Source organism: Prionailurus bengalensis, chromosome A2 (assembly GCF_016509475.1).
Source record: "Prionailurus bengalensis isolate Pbe53 chromosome A2, Fcat_Pben_1.1_paternal_pri, whole genome shotgun sequence".
Lineage (NCBI taxonomy): Eukaryota > Metazoa > Chordata > Mammalia > Carnivora > Felidae > Prionailurus > Prionailurus bengalensis.
In genome coordinates this window covers 134,348,110-134,368,296 of record NC_057348.1, presented here as the reverse complement: position 1 = coordinate 134,368,296, position 20,187 = coordinate 134,348,110, and the positions used below count along the sequence as shown (strand labels likewise).

At 38.6% G+C, this 20,187-nt stretch overlaps 1 protein-coding gene across 1 annotated transcript in view; it reads right to left on the bottom strand.

The window, feature by feature from the left end:
* Nucleotides 1-2,736: 2,736 nt before the first annotated feature.
* CAV1 (caveolin 1) overlaps nt 2,737-20,187 on the bottom strand; it is a 35,505-nt gene continuing 18,054 nt past the window's right edge. Inside the window, exon 3 of the mRNA XM_043589317.1 lies at nt 2,737-4,957. Within this exon, the coding sequence (XP_043445252.1) occupies nt 4,616-4,957 (342 nt within the window). The 3' untranslated portion in view covers nt 2,737-4,615. The remainder of the gene's footprint in view (nt 4,958-20,187) is intronic.

Below are 20,187 nucleotides of genomic sequence, written 5' to 3'. Positions count from 1 at the left end.
GTAGCTTATTAAATGTATATACCATAATTCATTTAACCAGTTCCCTATTTTTGAATATTTATGTTGTTTCCAATATTCTCTACTATTGACAATAATATAATGAACATTTACGGTGATGAACCTTGGTATATCTGTTATTTTTATTAATAAGTGAAATTGTTGGATCAATCATAAGTACACCTAATTGTCCTCCAAAAGGCTTATACCAATTACATTCACAGAAGCAGTGGTTGAATGTGCTTGCCTCCCTCCATTCTCACCAACTTGAATATTATTTTTTATTTTTGATCACTGCAAACTCAGGCAAAAAGTATCTCATTGCTTTTTTTATTACATCATTACTAATGAGTATAAATGTGTTTTCATGTGATTGTTGTGCACTTTTTTTTGTGAATTATCTTTTCATATCTTTGCCTATTTTTCTACTGCTGTGCTCATCTTTTTCTTGATTTATGAGAGTTCTCTATATTTTAAGTGTACTATAATGCTTTGCAATATATACATTTACACACATATATATAGATACACAACACATATTTTTTAGCACTCTTTATCAATATTTTATATGTGCTCGCTTTGGCAGCACATATACTATCATTATTTTATATTTGATATACAGAATATACAGAAGTTTAACATTTTTTAAGTTTATTTTTTGAGAGAGACAGAGAGAGCACAAATGGGGGAGGGGCAGAGAGAGAGGGAGGAGAGAATCCCAAGCAGGCTCCGTGCTGCCATCCCAGAGTCTGATGTGGAGCTCAAACCCACGAAACCACAAGATCATGAACTGAGCCAAACCAAGAGTCAGATGCTTAACTGACTGAGCCACCCAGGCGCCCCTAGAAATTTAACATTTTTATGTATCACAATCATGATCTTTTCTTCTATGATTGTACCCTTTGTGTTATGTTACAAATATCTTTCTTTACCTCTCCCCTTTCCTCCCAGTTTTATAAATATGAATTTTAATTTATAACTAGAACATTTAAATAGCAGTGCCTACATCAGAGAAGGTATGAGTCAGCTATTCAGATAGACCTCTACTCCACTAGGTTGGTGTGGTTGATGTGTATTATTATTTAATTAACACTTACTGAATGTGTGGAGCTGCTTATTCCCAATATGGAATACAAGTTGTCTGAAGCCATGTAGTTATTTATATGTCCAGAAATGGAACTGTTTCATGTGTGTGGCTGAACCAAAAAATACTTAAGTAAAGCGTTGATTTTGTTAATATGCATTCATTCAGAAACTCAAATAATAAAACCAAAAGAAAGATAATCAGTCTTTAAAGTCACTTCATGAATTTTTCTTGAATTGGGTACATAACTTTGGCCAGGATTTCACATGCTGCAGTGGTTAAAGGCATGTTTCTACTTCATGTACTAGAAATGGATTTATTGAATAAATATAAATGTTAGATTGGGTTTTTAAATAAGTGGCCTCAGTGCCTGCTTGAGTGTCCAACAAAGAGAGAGACTCTATAAACTTCATGAAAGGAATTTCAGATTGAGAGAGATTAGAAGATCCCCTTTGCAAAAATTTTTTGGAAGCTGTGATAGTTAATTTTATGTGTCAGTTTGACTGGGCCACAAAGCACCCAGATATTTGGTCAAATGTTATTCTGGGTGTTTTTTGTGAGGGTGTTTTTGATGAATAGCACTTAAATTGGTAGAACCAAGTAAAACAGACTGCACTCCCCAATGTAGGTGGGTCTTATCCAGTCAGTTGAAGGGACTGAATAAAATAAAAGGCTGATGCTTCTCTGCATAAGAGAATTCCTCCTGTATGACTGCCTTCAAACTGACATTCGTTTTTTTACTGCCTTTGGACTTTAACTAAAATATAAGCTTTTCCTGGGTCTTGAACTTTCCAGTTTTCAGACAGAAATTATACCATTGGTTCTCTTAGGTCACCAGCTTGTTAACTCACCCTGCATTATATTGAGACTTTTTAGACTCCATAAATCATGTAAACCCATTCCTTAAAATAAATCTCTTTATCTGTCTATCTCTATGTCTTTATGTATCTATTTATATTATTCTGTATATATACCGATATATTTGTGAATATAAACAACCACTGTATTTCTTATTGGTTCTGCTTCTCTGGAGAATCCTAATACAGCAGCTCTGAAAGTAAACTTAACCAAGGCCAAAAACAAACTGTGACTGAAATAGCCCTTTTAACAAAATCCCAGTTAAGACACAGCAAATTTCAAAGCATTAGCCCCTGGATGTGTCATTTACCAAATGAGAATATTAATACTCATCACAAAGTTGTTGGGGTCTCAAATTAATTGGCATATAAGGTGGGTGGGGAGATGGGTTAAACAGATGATGGAGATCAAGGAGTGTACTTGTTGAGATGAGCACTGGGTATTATGTGAAAATGTTGAATCACTGTATCATACACCTGAAACTAATATTACATTGAGTATTAACTAACTGGAATTTAAATAAAAACTTTAAAAAAATAAAGCATTGGGTAAACTGCTAAGTAAATAATTCTTATTAATTATAACTTTTATCTGAAGTAACTCATGCATGGTGATGGCCTTAGAACAAATATTCCACCTAAATTACTTTGCAATAATTGATAAGCAGAAGCCCATTACCTCCCACAAACATACTATAAATATATACACACACTATGTACATGATCACCACACACAGACACAGACATCGACACTGACACATACATGCCTGTTTTGGGGAAAAATAATAATGCTGACTGTTCAACTGTTAAACATTTTTATTGTGGAGGCTTGTAACCTTTATAGGACATGCAAGATAAAAAAGTGTAAAATATATCAGTAAGCATATAAAATTTCAGCAATCTTTTGGACCAGCAATTGATTTGCAAAAGGGACTAGAACAGACATGTCTTGGGATACACAGTTTACAGATTGAATCACAAAGCAATTCCCCAAGTGATTTTCCTCATATAAAGATAAAAATATCTTTACACTTAAAAAGTATGCAGTATACTACATTTTCAGTTATGTACACAGTTTAAAAGTAAAACTATGTCCATGCCAGTGTCTGTTTTAAATGCAAAACTTAAACATAGGTAACAGGTTGATAATTAAAGTGTCAGGAAAACAGAAAAGATGAAAAATAAAATCAAGCAGAGTTCCAATGGGTGCATGAGAATAAAAATATAAGCATATAACTGAAGGTTGAAAATAATGTCCCCAAGAACAGAATCTTAATATGAGCAGGAGGAATAAAAAGCTTTTAGATGTACCAGGAAGCTTTCTTTATGACTCAGGTTTACAGGTGAAATTCCTCAGTTTGAGTTCAGAAGAATTTGAATTTATTCCAGCAAAATTACTTCAATCGTTTATTACTGCCTCCTCCCCATCTTCTTTCTGAGCAAAGTGATGCTTGGATTAGGTCCAAAGCTCCTGGCAGGGGGAGGGGCTGTGTGTCACAGCATAACAGACGGTTACAAGTGCTTTACTTTGAAGGGGTCACATTTGCAACAAATCTGACAGTCTCACACAATGGCCTCCATTTTATGAGCCCTTCCCTGGAGGCCCGCTGATCAGCTGAAAAGGGAACACAATGTTCAGCCACTAAACCACCCCAGTGATGGATTAGTTTGGAGTCAGGAAAGCGTGATTATTCTTGAAAATAAACGAAGCTGAATAGACATGCTGACCTCATTCAGCTGATGAGAGGCAGGGAAAGTTGGCTTCCACTCCTGCCAGCCCAGAGAGGGCTCAGTCCCACTTGTCCACCTTAATTCGTTTCATGGGGTTGATATAGACCATACTCGATATGGATAAAGATGCTGCGTAATCAGATGCAGACATGAACTTCATCCAGCTCTGTTTCTGAAAGTCAGAAACAAGCATGGAGAACTAGGCAATGGATTTTCTAATTTTGGTCTTCAGGGAGGCTGCTGACCTAATGAAAGTTGATTAGTTGGACCCTGTTTGAAAAGGAAATTGTGAAGAACAGGAAGGCACTTAGGTCTCATTATCTATATGACAAATATTCAGACACAGAAAGTATCACAGGTTAAAATTTCAAGAAGTGTAAGGCATTAGTCGCAACATGTGGATGTAGATTATGTTTTCTAACTTGATAAAGATCACTTGATCCGATTGGATCCTTAAAGTGAATGGCAGCAATCTATTAACACTTCAGATTGTGGGGGAAGAGTTTGCTTAAAACCTGCCCACATACCTGTACACTCAATGGCTATAGCCTGTAAATCTTCCCTTACCATAAAATGATCAACATTTTAGAATAGGCACTTGAGGTTGTTCTTTTTTTTTTTTCTCCTCAGTTCTTCATATTTCTCTCAAATTACCTTTCAACAATAGGTCCATGTCTCAGCCAATAAAACAATGATCCACATGCAAATAAGAATGTAAGGCAAAAACTTTAAATGGGTTTAAAAAATTGAGACCACCAAAAAATAGATGAAATAGCTCAGAAGAGACAAATAATAGTTACAAAAACTGAGTGATTTCTTTGTTCTGAACTGAGAAAACTCATTCATATACTGTTGCTATACTAGCAACTTGAAACTTGAAATTGGCACCAAGAAAATTAAAAGGAAAAAAAAAGAATCAGGTATACTTTTATCCCTGAAGTGTCATTTATATTTCTTTCTGCATATTGATGCGAATATTGCTGAATATTTTGCCAACAGCCTCAAAGAACGGGTCACAGAAGGTGTGGACGTAGATGGAATAGACACGGCTGATGCACTGAATCTCAATCAGGAAACTCTTAATGCATGGTACAACTGCCCAGATGTGCAGGAAAGAAAGAATGGCAAAGTAAATGCCCCAGATAAGCGCCATTGGGATGCCAAAGAGGGCAGACAGCAAGCGGTAAAACCAGTATTTTGTCACAGTGAAGGTGGTGAAGCTGGCCTTCCAGATGCCATCAAAACTGTGTGTTCCTTCTGGTTCTGCAATCACGTCTTCAAAATCAATCTAAAAGGAAGAAGTGACAGAATGTGAGCTATAATACAGGAAAAGAAAAGCAACCACTATTGAGTATCCATAAATAGATATTAGTTTTTATTAACAAGTTCTGTATGAGATGCTCAAAGGCACCCAGAAGCATTAGCATCTCTTGGAACCTGTTGGAGAAAACACAGATATTTGGGCCCCACCTAGACCTTATTGCATCTCTGGGGGTGGAATCCAGGAGAACTTTTAACATGTTCTGTAGATATTTCTTTAAAATCCCTGCCTTCAAGTAAAACCTGGCAACATGGATAAGTATACAAGGTACACAGTAAACTGTAAATGACATGACTAACACAACCACACACACAGTGTTAAGGAGCTATTGTATAGTCAAATACTGGCTCTTTGAAAACTCAGTTGATAGAATTTCTTCAAATTAGTTCACTATGAGCTATGAGTACTCAAGGGATGGTGGGACTTGGGCAGGGCTTGGAGAATAGGGTATGATTTGGAGAGGAAGAAGGGACCTTGGAAATGGTGTGAGCAAGACCCCAGGAATAAGGAAGGGTGATACAGTGAGTATATAGGCAGACAGACCTGTACACACAGCTAGAAAGACAGGTCGAGGCCAATCTTGATTTTATTTTACCTATAGTGGAGGGTCCATTGAAGATACTGGAGCAGGGAAAGCAGCCATTTATCAAGATGAATTCAACAGCAGTGTGCAGGCTGGAGAAAAGGGACTCAAGGCAGAGAGACTGCTATATCCCAAGTTTGAGATGGTAGGGCCCAAAATGAATAGCCAGGAAAAAGAAGAAAGAAAAGAATGAATTTCAAGGATGTTAAAGGAAGACCCCACAAGATTTGGTTACTTCAAGGTTAGGGAGAGAGAAAAGCCTAAAATGAGCCCTGAGCTTTGAGATTCTGATTTGCCTACTAGGGGAAACCAACGTGACATTAACAGCAAGAAGAAAGTTAGAAAGGAAGACAGTTAAAAACATGGTAAGGGAAATACATATTTATTCAAAAATATGTAAAGATTTTAGTAAAGACAGATGCAAAAATCAGTGGTCCACAGCAGTGAATGCTGTGGTAGTCCTTGTTGGTGGCCACTAGGAAGTAATCAAATGAGTTTGCAGTCATATAGCACTTAATAGTAACCAAGTGCTTCTACATGCATCGTCTCCATGTGACCTGGGGTTTCAAACCAATCTGAGAAGGTAGGTTGGTATCGCTTTACAAAAGAAGATCCGGAAGTTCAGAGACACGGAGGGGCGCCTGGGTGGCTCAGTTGGTTAAGCATCTGACTTCAGCTCAGGTCATGATCTCACGGCTCCTGAGTTTGAGCCCCACGTTGGTCTCTGTGCTGACAGCTCAGAGCCTGGAGCCTGCATCAGATTCTGTCTTTGCCTCTCTCTGCCTCTCCCCTGCTTGTGCTCTCTCTCTCTCTCTCTTTCTCTCTCACTCTTTCTCAAATATAAATAAACATAAAAAAGAAAAAAAAAGAAGTTCAGAGACATGGAGGGGGACTTGCTAATGTGATGCACACAGCAATGGTGGGACCAGAATGCAAACTCAACACCTTTCCTAACAGCATTCTCTCCTACAGTACATGTTACCAATGAATTCCCAGGAGCTTTTCTCTTTCTGCAAGGATTTATATAAACTTAACTGAAGTATAGGATTAAAAAAAATTAACAATAGAACAGTAGGACAGAGCCAACTAAACTGCTTGGCAAAGGCAGGTATATGAAGGGATCTAATGTAGTTTGAAATCCAGACAAGTTGATGATTGCCAGCAACAACCCAGGCAAGCTCAGGATTAGGGAATGAGGACTTGGTGACTCTCTGGAGCTTCTCAGTGCCAAGAAGCCACAATTGATTCAACACAATAAAACTTCTTTTGGAAAAAGTACATGATGCTTACCAATAAAGTTTATTTTCTAGAACATTCTGTTTCTTGATCTATTGTCCAATGTCCTAATAATGTAATATGTAAAAATGGTATGTCCGCAATTATGTAAATGAAGTTAAACAGATTTATTGTTCTAATTTTTTCTTTGATTTAGATCTAGACTCAGTAGTAAACATTTACTTGTGTTAAAATTTTAAAAGGTCGTATGAAATAGGTAGCAAGTCAGATCAATCTGTGCAATTTACTTAATTGTCTACTGTCAAGTTTTGACACTGTATTTTCCTAAAGCTGTTAAGAATAAAAGCCTGTGGGGGCTCCTGGGTGGCTCAATTGGTTAAGCGTCTGACTTCGGCTCAGGTCATGATCTCATGATCTCATGGTTCATGGGTTCAAGCCCTGCGTCGGGCTTTGTATTGACAGCTCAGAGCCTGGAGCCTGCTTTGGAATCTGTATCTTCCTCTCTCTCTGCCCCTCCCTCACTCGCACTCTGTCTCTCTCTCAAAAATAAATAAACATTAAAAAATTAAAAAGAAATAAAAGTCTGTGGTTTTTCTTCATCTAACTGCAAGATACCCAATAGTTTTGTTTTTAGAAGGTGACTTTCTTTTGTAAAAGGATTTTGTGAAGTCAAAATTAATACACAAGAGCAGACATTCTTAATATGGGGTTAAAAGATGGGCAGTGGTGATCCATGAGTGCCCAGAAATGGGAACATACATTTTGAGTGTACAACGGGAGAGGGTACCTCACTTTTATTAAAAAATAAAAACAGTCTACTATCAAAGGAGGGCAGGAAGCACTTTACTAGAGTAGGGTATTCCTACCTCTTTACAGAGCAGACTTGAAGCATGGCTGCCTTGAGATTCTTTTCCTAGGGAAGGGAGAGTTACTAACATTTGTTGACTGGCTATTATGTCAGACACTGTTCTCAATTTAACTCACATCAACTCCTAATGTATTATTCCCATTTTACAGGAAAAATGCAAGCTTCAGAAATGTTAATAATTTGTCCAGATAGATAAGAGGTAAATTTGAGGTTTGAATCTGGTCTGAAAGATACACTTTCTTCAACATATCACTTTGGAAAAAATATTTTTTGAATCTTCTCCAAGGCAATTGTAGTATTTCATAATTAAAAAGCACATTAACAAAAAATATATAATTGCTGAATTTTACAGTTCTGGTAACTGTAAGAATTCCCACAGTATGGTCTCTGAGGATGATATTAACAATGATGTTATATACATCATATATACAGTTGGTCCTTAGTGAAGATCTATGGACATATGAATGTGGATAAGATTTCTTGATAATAAATTTATTTTCTAAACCTAACTATAAATTAATTTTTTTCAACAAACATATTGAAAATTCTTAACTGCCAGTGAGCATGATTTATCTGCATGTGAATTTAGAGCTGGTCTCCAGGGGTAGACAGCAACATGACAAAAATAACATGTTATATAAGTATATTCAATTAGTTGCTGCTTTAGTCCTGAAATTTTTAAATGGCTAAAGATTACTAAAAGTATAGCCATTTAGATTCAGCTGAGAAAAAGAAAGCAAGGCAGGTAAAGGAAACACACTGGAGCCAGAAATAAAGCTTAGTTTCTCTCTACTTCCATTTCTACAACAGTAATAATAGGTTTTTGTGAGGAGTACATGAGACAATGTACATAAAGTCTTAGTACAGGGATAGAGCATTATAATATAGCAAATGCCCAATAAATAGTAGCATTAAAAGAATTCCTTGCTGTGGTTGGCTAAGCTTTTTAATTGACAGTTATTATTATTGAAGCTATCAACCACAAAGCACAAGTGATTCAAAAGAAGTAATTTCCATTTATAATGATCTTCACCACAACCCTCTGAGATGCTTGCCATTTTTCCCATTTTACAGATGAGGGTAGTGTGGGAGGTTAAGAAATTACTCAAGGTCACACAAATGTTAAGTGGCAAAGCTGGAACTTGTTCAACTTCCAGTGTAAGCTCTTTCTGCTTATGTGTACCTGGGATTACAAGTCCCTATACTAGTCTCATTTGCTTAATTTTGACCCAGATAGATATGCTTCTCAAAATATTCACATTTTGATTATTAAAGGAATTATTGTTGATAGTGTTTCCATTTTAAGTTAGGACATCTAGTAACTAGGATGTTTTGCATTTTTGGTACTGATTGCATTTTCTTGGCCTCGCACAGTATGTTCTCACAATCCTGGGCATCCAGCCAAGAACTCTCACTCTAATTGGCACATAAGGAAACTGAGGCACAGAATGATTAAAATGGGCCAGACATTCTTAAAGTCCCAAGTGAATTAGTGGAAAAGCTGCAATTAGAACTTTAACTTCCCGATTCCCAGGCCTGCGTCTAGTCCTGTGCTCCACACTATATCCCTAGGAATTACATCTGTCTCACCATATCCCTTCTCCATCTACCCCGTCCATATCTCTAGGTCTCCTGTAAGTCTCTCATTACATTCCAAGGCATTGACTTGAAAGCTATCTCCATGTAAGGTTACGAGAAATGTCCTTTAGCAATGTGAAGATGAATGCTTTTGTACATTTATCTAGGGTGACATAAGCAGGAGGGAGTATTTTTTAAAATATCTTCATTTTGACATGTATTCATAATGCATTGAGCCCCAATAAAGTTCTGCTAGATAATCAGTAATTCCATATAAAGTCCGTTCACAATCCCCATCACTCAAAGCATAATTGCTTCAGCATTTTCATAGATGTTTAGAGCTGAAGGAATCCTAAAAGAAATGGAGTCCCACTTGAGAAATTGACAGCCAAAACTGTCAGATGACTGGATCAAGGATACCTTCCCACTTAATGGCAGACACAGGATTAGAATTCAGGCTTAGGAATTCTCCAGGCTCCTCTGCTACTGTCTGCTATCACTACACATCACTAGTCAATCTAGCTGCTACATTCTGTAGCCAGCAAGACAGCAAGACAGCTAGACTTGCATCTAAACTTAAAACATCATCTTGCTTTCAATAGGTCCTGCAGATCTATTGTTGAATGAATGATAGCACCTCTCTCTGACAAGCTCCAATGTGTTCACTGTTTACATCCATCATTGGTTAATTTATCCCTCATTAAAACTATCACTCTGAAGTCTCATTTCCTCAGGGACTTACTCCTCTTACATGAGAGTAGGGCTTGCCTAGAGTGGGACTTTATTTGCTCACTTAGCTTTGGAGCAGAAGAGGAATTAGAGATTTGCTTTAAAACAAAAACCAAGACGTGCAGGTGCCATTTATTTTCTTAAAATGAGATGCCTCAGATGAGCTTGACCTGCACCTCCAAGAACTGATTTTCTGTTATATAATCTATGGAACAAGTTGTCCTTCTGGAAAGAATCATTATGCAGACTTCAGGATCAAAGGCATAAATGTGTTTCAGTGATATTTCTGTGTCTTAATAGATGTTTTATAAGGAATCAACAGTTTATACTACTAGATTTTTATAAATGACATTAAATTCCTTTGTGCAACATTGACTTATGATGCTATAATTTCAGAAACATAAGTCAACAAAAATCTAGCAGCAGGTGTTAAGGAAAACAATCTGTCTTGTGTTTTGATCATACTTGACTAATATAATAAATCTAAAAAGATTTCATCTTGTTAAAAGTATGTCATGGCAATATTTTTTTAAAAAAATTTATATGTACACAGTATTAATAAAATACAGAGTCATTTTTTGTCTCAAAAATCTGACATTTTATTTCTGAATAAGGATTTTTTTAAGAAAGAAACTTTAAGTACATTTAGGATTTCATAAGCAATGAAGCTTACATATTGTTTCTATGGGAAAATATCTTTTTAGACTATTAGTGGAAATTATGATTATAAAGAACACATAAATAACAATATACAAGATGTTTACAAAAGACTTGTGTGTTGTCTGCCCAACATCCACAGAATCCTGATTTATTCAGGTACTAACAATAATTCTTTGATCTCAGAGATAAGACATGGTTGGTTTAGACTTGCCATGGTAGTGTTAGTCTCCTTGCTGAGAGATTGGTTTAAGGAAAACATGTGGCCCGGTTCTGGATAAGTGGAAGTCTGCTGTGTGGGACTTCCAGGAAAGCTTTATCTTCTTTTTGAAAAGAGAGAGGTGCATGATGTGGCCCTTTCCCCTTTTATCCTGCTTAGAATATGACGTGTTGCCTTAATGTAAGGAAGGCATCTTGTGATGAAGTGACGTGTATATTTTAGAGGCCAAGAGTATAGAAGATGTTGCTTTTGTCATTATCAGCCTATAAAAACAATGCCAATAGCTGTCCGTCTCTAGACTTCTTATGTGACACATATATACACTTATTTTAAGCCACAGCTATTCAGGTTTTCAGTTTCCTATAGCAGAAAACACCCCTAAGTGATACAGTAACTAATAGTCTCTTCTGTTGGTTGGCATAGTAGTTGTGTATCTCCACATTTAGAGACCTGAGTTCAATTTCTATCCTCAATGTATCTTTCTAACACTACTAGACTACTCCCAGAACATGTTACTAACCTATATCAGAAAATACTGGCTTTACATTAACATTTAGTTTCAGTAAAGCACAAATAGGATGATAAATTATGAAAGAGACAAATGAACATATTGTGTGATAAATAGCAAGGTGGATCCCAATGATTTCTCCTCCCCTACTTCCTGTGTTCATGCCTCATATAATACCCTCCACTTGAGTATGGGCTGGAATTAGTGATTTCATTCTAAATAATAAAAACATGGCAAGAGTAATGGGGTGCACTTCCAAGATTAGGTTAAAAAAGAGTGTGGCATCTGTCTTGCTTCCTTTCTTACTCTCTTGCTTGCCTACTCTGCTAGAAGCCAGATGCCAGGTGTGAGTTGCCCTATGGAGAGGCCTATGTGGAAGGAAATGAAGGAGGATGATAGCCAACAATCATTGAGCGACTGAGGCCTGTAGTCCAACAGCCTGGGAGAAATTGAATCCTGCTATCAGCCATGTGAGTGAGCTTGGAAGTGGGTCCTCTCCCAGCTGAACCTTGAGGTAACTTCAGCCCTGATAACCTGGATTGCAGCTTGTTAGAGACCCTGAGCCAGAACCACTAAACTAAGTCACACTTGGGACTCCTGATGCATTGCAAGATAATAAATGTTTGTTGTTTTAGGCCACTGAATTTTGGGGTAATGTTATGCCACCCTGGATAACTAAAACAATTCCAAAACAAACCACCTTTATTTTGATTATCATTTCTTATTTTATATTTTATTTTTCTTTTCTATTAATTCAATTCTCCATACTTACAGAAAATTATACGGGTGCCTGAGTGGTTCAGTTAGTTAAGCGTACAACTTTGGCTCAGGTCATAATCTTGCAGTTTGTGGGTTTGAGCCCCACATCGGAGTCTGTGCTGACAGCGCAGAGCCTGGACCCTGCTTCAGATTGTGTCTCCTTTTCTCTGCCCCTCCCCCATTCATGCTCTGTCCCTTTCTCTCTCTCAAAAATAAATAAGCATTAAAAAAATAAAATTACGGGGGCGCCTGGGTGGCGCAGTCGGTTAAGCGTCCGACTTCAGCCAGGTCACCATCTCACGGTCCGTGAGTTCGAGCCCCGCGTCGGGCTCTGGGCTGATGGCTCAGAGCCTGGAGCCTGTTTCCGATTCTGTGTCTCCCTCTCTCTCTGCCCCTCCCCCGTTCATGCTCTGTCTCTCTCTGTCCCAAAAATAAATAAACGTTGAAAAAAAAATAAAATAAAATAAAATAAAAAATAAAATTACATACAATGTATGTATATAAACATACTAGAATTCAGTCTTGGGGAAAAATTCAGGAATATATGAAAAGGAAAGAGCATTTTCAACTTTCTTCAATGTATGTCAAACAGCATGTTAGAAAAGTTTTAGGCTATTTATGGTTCCATCATTCATTTACCTAAAGTGGGTTGGATTTATAACCAAATAGGCACCAAAGACTAAGAGCCAGCTTCATCTACTCCATCTAGAAAGTCCATCACCAAATCTGGAGATATCTCTATATCTATCTATCTATCTATCTATCTATCTATCTATCTATATTTTAAGTAGGCTTCATGCCCTGTATGGAGCCCAACATTGAGACTGAACTGACAACCATGAGATAAAGACCTGAGCTGAGATCAAGAGTCAGATGCTTAACTGACTCAGCCACCTAGGTGCCCATGGACTCTTATATTTAATACTTGTGAGTGAACTACTCAGGGATCCCCAATTCCAAGGAGTTCTTAGCAGGGGCCATGTAGCAAAGGAATCAATCAACTGGAGGAGAGTGCTTCTTTAAAAGGCGCTCAGGTCCCATTTCATTCTCAAATCAGATTCTCTCCTGTGGGGCCTGTGGAGTCTGATTTTTAACAAGCTTTCTCTTCTTTTCTCATGCAAAAGACTAAACCAGAGTTATGCCCTGACCCTTTGGATTTAGTGATAGCTCCTTTTTGTTCATGCTACTCTTTCCCCTCCATGCCGTGAAGTCCTAGTTTGCTTTCTGCTTTTCTTTGGGAGCTCCTGCTGGATGGCACATGGAAGTCAGTGGATAATGAATGGAAATGCTCTTTGAAAGCTTTTCCTAATTTAATCCTATAAATATGTATTATTGGACAAGGATGAATGACTTATTTATTATGAAAAACACTCTAGCTGGCAATAGAAATCCTGATTTATTTTCATGATGCTAAACCCAGTATAAACAAAAGTATATTTAAAAAATCAAATACGTACTTCTAAAATCCGAACGTATGTACCAAACCCAGTCACACAGAAAGTAGGTTTAGACTGATTGCAAGCTCACTTCACTGTTCTCATGTATATTTCCAACATGTTGAGCAGCCTTTGAAGTTGATGGAATACATGTGCATGAATGTGTGGGTGTAGAGAGGGTTGAGGACTAGCACAATTAAATGTTACCAGAATGTAGGAACTTTGCCCTAATGCCCATGTGTTTTCTCAGGGGTAAGGGCAAATACCCATGTGTTCACTGGGCCAAACTGGCACCACTGAGGGAAAAGGCTACAGTGTTCTTGCAGCCTCAACTGAAAATAGGCAGCCTGGGTTCTGTTAATGCCTGCGATTACTTGGATTCCCAGAGAGTCCACACACAGCCCTAAGAAAAATGTAAATCTGGGGTGGAACACTGATGTATTTTGAGCTGCCTTGGGGTGGTAGGTACTAGGTAACTTGACCTTACAGAAAGCAAAGGATTGCCTCCTGGAGAGGGAAGGAAAGGGTTGCATTATTAATCACGGTTTCAAGCTGGAAGATGGTAAGGGGGGTATTTACCTACTTCTGTGAACAAGAGGAGATGGTGTGGGTGCAGGGGGAGGAATTTGGAGATCTGCAGTCCCTGACCTGGGCCTCCAGTTGGGACCTTTGGGTCTCTCCCTTTGGACTGACCTCCCCCTTATCGCTTTCCAGACACTGCAGAGGCCTCAGAATAATGACATTTCACATGAGTGCCCTATTTCACTCATCTGCTTCCAACTTTCAAAAAGTTGTAAAATTCTAGGTTATCTTTATAATAAGAATGGAAAAAAATCTTTTATATTCCCACTAAGAAGAGGTCATTTAACTAATAAGTGACTGGACCAAACCAGGACTTAAGGGAGGTCTGTGTCTGTTGCATTCAGCTTGATATCTTCCATGATACCTAGTAGTACTATGCACCCACAATTATCAAATAAACATTTCTTCAGTAAGTATACTATTTTAAAGGAGTTATAAATGTCCATCGAAAGGATGTAGGCATATATAACGTTTCACTAACCATCATATTATCTCCTATGAATTCTCTACCTGATATCACAAGTGCGCTATTATTTATCTATTGTTTTGGTAACTCATTTTGTTCAAAATGATGTTCTTATTTACCACAACCCTATATTGCCATGACCATTTTGATCAAAATGAAGTGGTTATCATTTAGGTGACTTGGGCACCATGGAAAGGGGCAATCCAAACTCTGAAGTCTTCATCTTTAAGGAAAAATGATTTAGAAAATGTTGATTAAAACATATTTTTGCTTGGTTGGGTTTTGTCCCAATGATGTGAATAACTACAATTATGTAAACATGGCCCAAACGCAGGGGGTGTGCACTGAAGTATGGTGAGGAGGAGTCACCAAGAGAAAGCAAAGGTGGAAACAGGAATAGCAGCTAGGCCCAGCCCTGCAGGGGACCAGCAGAGCACCCCAGTGGGGAATGGATAGTGAGGGAGTGAATTTGTTCTTTTCCCAATGAATTCCTGTTGCATATATGTATGTTTGTGTGTCCCCAGTTCAGGAAAGGAGGCCTACAACTAATTTGTACTTCAGAATGCATTTAAGGGACTCTGTTTACTTTCTTAGCAGGAATATAGGAAAATATACAGAGAAAGGCAGAGTATTAGGGTGGCAGAATCAGTTGACCCTTGAATAACCTAGGTTTGAACTATTGGGTCCACTTACACAGATTTTTTTGGGTAAACACAGTACCACACTATAAATGTGTTTTCTGTATGATTTTCTTGATAACATTTTCTATTTCTCTAGCTTACTTTATTTTAAGAATATGGTACATAATACATATTACAATCAACATGTGTTAATTATTCCTGTTATCAGTAAAGCTTCCGGTCAACAGTAGGCTATTAGTAGTTAAGTTCTGGGGGAGTCAAAAGTTATATATGGATTTTCAGGGGCATCTGGGTGGCTCAGTCAGTTAAGCATCTGACTCTTGGTTTTGACTCAGGTCACGATCTCAATGCCTGCATCAAGCTCTGCATTGACAGCATGGAGCCTGCTTGGGATTCTTTCTCCCTCACTCTCTGCTCCTCACCTGCTCTAGCACAGGCTCTCTCTCTCTCTCTCTCTCTGTCTTTCAAAATAAGTAAACTTTAAAAAAAGTTATATATGGATTTTTGACTGCACAGGGTGTGGGCACTGTTAGCCCCCATGTTGTTCAAGGATCAACTGTATATTCTGAGGCAGCAGACTTTTACAGAGGCCTTGGAATAGCAATAACTTACATTATATAGCACTATATGCCTCTGGGTTCATATCACATCCTGTATGTGAGGAGCTAGCTGCAAGGCAGGAGTTATTTTCCCTATTTTACAGACTATGAGACTGAGCCTCAGGGAGGTTGTAATCATTGACTGGATCAAATACAAGACTTGTCTCTCAGGATCCTCATTCAATTCATCATACCATTCTCCTCAGCCCCACATCAAAATTCTCATTTTGTTTATGCAATACTGCTCATTCAAGTGGAGTCACATAGGAATTTCTGAGTCCACATGTCTGGTTACTCTCCCTTCCCTATACCCATGCTTCCCATCCAAACTGATACAGAATGCTTCTCTGACAGAGCAAATCGCCATTTTCACCAGGACAGGGCATCTGATCCAAGCCAGAGGATGTGGCTGTCCTTCTGCTGTCAAACCTCCATGCTAAGTGAGGTTACCCTCACTCCCCAGCAACCAAGCTCCTTTATACCCAGGACCCTTGGGTCATTTGACTAACCACTGGTCACCAGGGTCCCCATTGTCTTGTCATCTCTCTCTGGCTTTTCCATGTTTACCATAAGATGGTATCTTATTCCATTCCTGTAGGGCCAGTTGTTGTCCAACATTAGTACACTCAACAAGTTTCTGGGTGATGTTTGTTAAAATGCAGATGCCTGGGCCCTGAGATCCTAGATTGGTGGGTTTGAGGGTAGGATCCAGGTATCTGTACTCCCTCCCCTATTTTAATGCAAAGGGTCTGGGGAAGATACTTTGAGAAACAAAAGCTGCCTTAGGCTTCATTCCCTACTTCATTCCCTACCTGAGTGCCTGAGAAATCTGACAGTTCTGAGTGGGCATGATAATAGATTAGTTACTGTGTTGCTCCCTACTTTTGAGAGGCAATATTGTCCCCTCCCCTGGTTCATAGCATGAAAGCTAGGTTTGAATCTCAACTCTGCTATGTTATCTTACATAAGCTCTAAGCCTCTCTCTCTTAGTTTCTGATCTGTAAATTGGAGGTCAAATAGTACTTACTTCATAGGATTGTTCTGTGTACTAAATGACTTAACTTATGCAAAATGTTTGGGACAGTGCCTGGGGGCAATGGTCAGTGCTACATCAGGAGCTTCTGGTCCAAGAATCCCAACCAGGAGAAGTGGGGAAATGTCAGGGATTTCAGTAACAGTGTTGGGAGAATGGAGGAGATATTTTGGAAAAGGAGAACTCTTGGCATTCCTGAAATCGTTTCAGGCAGGTGAGTGCTTATTTTGCATCCTGCCATTATGCAAACAAGAAGGATTAAGTCATCTCTATCAAAGTGCATCACTCATCTCTATCAAGTGCATCAGCCTTCTGGAGTTTATTATAAACATGAGGCACACAGCAACCAAATATATCCTGGGGAAGATGATGCCCCAGCTGACTGAGCTCCTGGATTTGTCAGAAGGTGGCACCAACACCAAGTAATGGGACTCTCTTTGCTTTGGATTAATTCCTTTTTGCCTTCTTCTTTTTCAGTCATTTGAAGGTAACCAACAGGTTTCTCCATCTTTTGCTCTTCTTAGGAGGAAGTAAGAATTACCCTAGGGTTTGTATTACACTTTAAAATTTTAAGTTAAATTTCTCTGTTCTGATAACAAAAATATACATTCCTAGCTTGCATCTTGTTATGCATTGAATTGTGTCCTCCTCAAAAAGACATGTTGAAATCCTAATCCTTAGTACCTCAGAATGTGACCATATTTGGAGACAAGGTCTTGCAGATGTAATTAGGATGAGGTCATACTGGAGTAAGGTGGGCCCTTCATCCAATATGGCTGGCATCCTTATAAGAAGATGGTAATGAGAAGACAAACAGGGAAAAGGCCATGTGATTGGAGTTATGCAGCTGCAAGCCAAGGAATGCCAAACATTGCCAGCAAATCACCAGAAACTAGGAAGAGACAAAGGATTCCCATACAGGTGTCAGGAGGAACATGGCCCTGGTGACATCTTGATTTTGGACATCTAGCCTCCAGAACCATGAGACTATAAACTTCTATTGCTTTAAGCCACCCTGTGTGGGATTGTTGTTAAGATAACCCTAAGAAATGAATATACATTCCTTTCAAATTCCTGGAAACTATCCTCCATGATGATTTCCAGGTTCCAAAGCATTTTCATGCTTCCTGGAGTAGGTTGCCCACCCTCTTTTTCTGGGGATCCCAGATAGAAATGTAAAACTATATTTAGTGTACCTGTGACGAGCTGGCTCTGAACCTTCTTTAGGAACCTGAACCATCTCTTCTGTCAACATGGCCTCACATATTTATGATCACAAAAAGTGCTTAGTTGCAGATGATTTGGTACAAAGCAGACTGCATATCTTTTGATTCCTTATTTAAATCTTCAGTCTTCTGATACCGATTTGGTGGCACTTGCTGATGTTGAGTGTCACCAAACAAGTGATATGGAACAAGTGAACAGAGTAAAAATAGGCCATGTAAGGGCTAGTGATAGGAGAATTGACTGAAGCAGTGAACTTGAACAGGAAGGAGTGGTGCCTTCAGGGATTCTTGTTTGTCATCCTTGAGGAGAAATAACTTCAGCCCTTGGAAGTATTGGAAGTTCTCTTAATAGAAAAGTCCTGCATTGCTTAATGCATGGAAATCTTATTCTACCTCCAAACAGCATTTATAAGGATTCATCTAGAGGCCTCACTTGCTCACGAAATTCTATGTTTACACTTGGGAGTTTGTTATTCTTTAAACTTCTGGGTGTGTCATGGGACAAATATGAATGATTACCACACTAAAGAAAATAAAAGCTCTTTCCATTCTAACAAAGACACAAGAAACGGAAATGTCTTCACCATTTTCAAACTACCGATTGGTCTGCATAGACATTGTTTGAACCAGAGCATTTCCAACCCTCTTAACTTCTTTTCAGTTTCTACAATTCACTTCCTGATGGTGGGAGTTATTTCCTACCATTCAGTTAAGTCAACTAGGGTTACTAATAGCATTCATCTTACCTCACTGCTGGAATATTTTCCCCTCCAGTGCTTAGAGTCTGTTTATTAAACAAATAGAAAATTAATGAAATAAATCTCTGCAGGTTTGAACATTGCTAGGCAAGTAAGGAAAAGGATCTAAACTAGAGTTCTTGTCAGGTCTAAGCAAGGATAATCACAGCCATTATGTGGTTCTCAAGACACAGACCCTAACTTCTACCACAAGGTTTCTCCATCTGAGCACTGTTGGCATTTTGGGCTGGATAATTCTTTGTTGTGGGGTGAAAGTAGGGGTACTGTCCTGTGCACTGTAGAATGATTATCAGTATCCCTATCCTCCACCCGATAGATGCCAGTAGTACCCCCTAAACTGTGACAATTGAAAATAACTCCAGACACTGCCAAATATCCCTTAGGAGGGAGAGCAAAATTATCCCTGGTTGAAAACTACTGCTCTAGAAAATCATAATTTGGGGCGCCTGGGTGGCGCAGTCGGTTAAGCGTCCGACTTCAGCCAGGTCACTATCTCGCGGCCCGTGAGTTCGAGCCCCACGTCAGGCTCTGGGGTGATGGCTCAGAGCCTGGAGCCTGTTTCCGATTCTGTGTCTCCCTCTCTCTCTGCCCCTCCCCCGTTCATGCTCTGTCTCTCTCTGTCCCAAAAATAAATAAATGTTGAAAAAAAAAATTAAAAAAAAAAAAAGAAAATCATAATTTGATACGATGAGCTAGGACCCGAACTTTAGAAATATTTATAGCCTAGAATGCTTGTATATTTATTGCAGGCACTTTTGGTTTATAGTACTATGGCCTTATGAGTTGATTGATTGATTGATTGATTCATTCATTCATTTGTTCAGTATTTATGAAACACCTACTTTTGAGGATGGAATAAGTGAAACAAAGAAACATAGCTGGTTATGAGTCATTGAAAAGGGGGCAGTGCAAATAAAATAGAGATGACCTCTGGCTGCTCAAGCTTATTCAGGAATCATTACCAGGGAGGGGTGATGTCCTTCTGTGGTGCACCACCTTATTATTAAGGTAACAGGAATTTTCTTTCTTGCTCCTCCCCAAATCAGTAATAATTTGAATTTAGACTGGAATTTTGAGTAATTTCTTTCAGGACAATGACCCGAGTCCTTCCCTGTTTTAGGGCCTTCCTACCTCCTGTTAGTTTTGCTTGGAACTCTCCTTCCATCACTCTTCACCTGGCTAGCTTGGAGTTTTCATGTATTAATCTAAATGTTCTTTCTTCAAAGACTTCTTTCTGGTCCCCACCCCTTTTCTCACCTGGATGTTTTATCATCCAGCCTTTCTGACACTTATTTAATGGTTTGATTGAGTGAGTGTG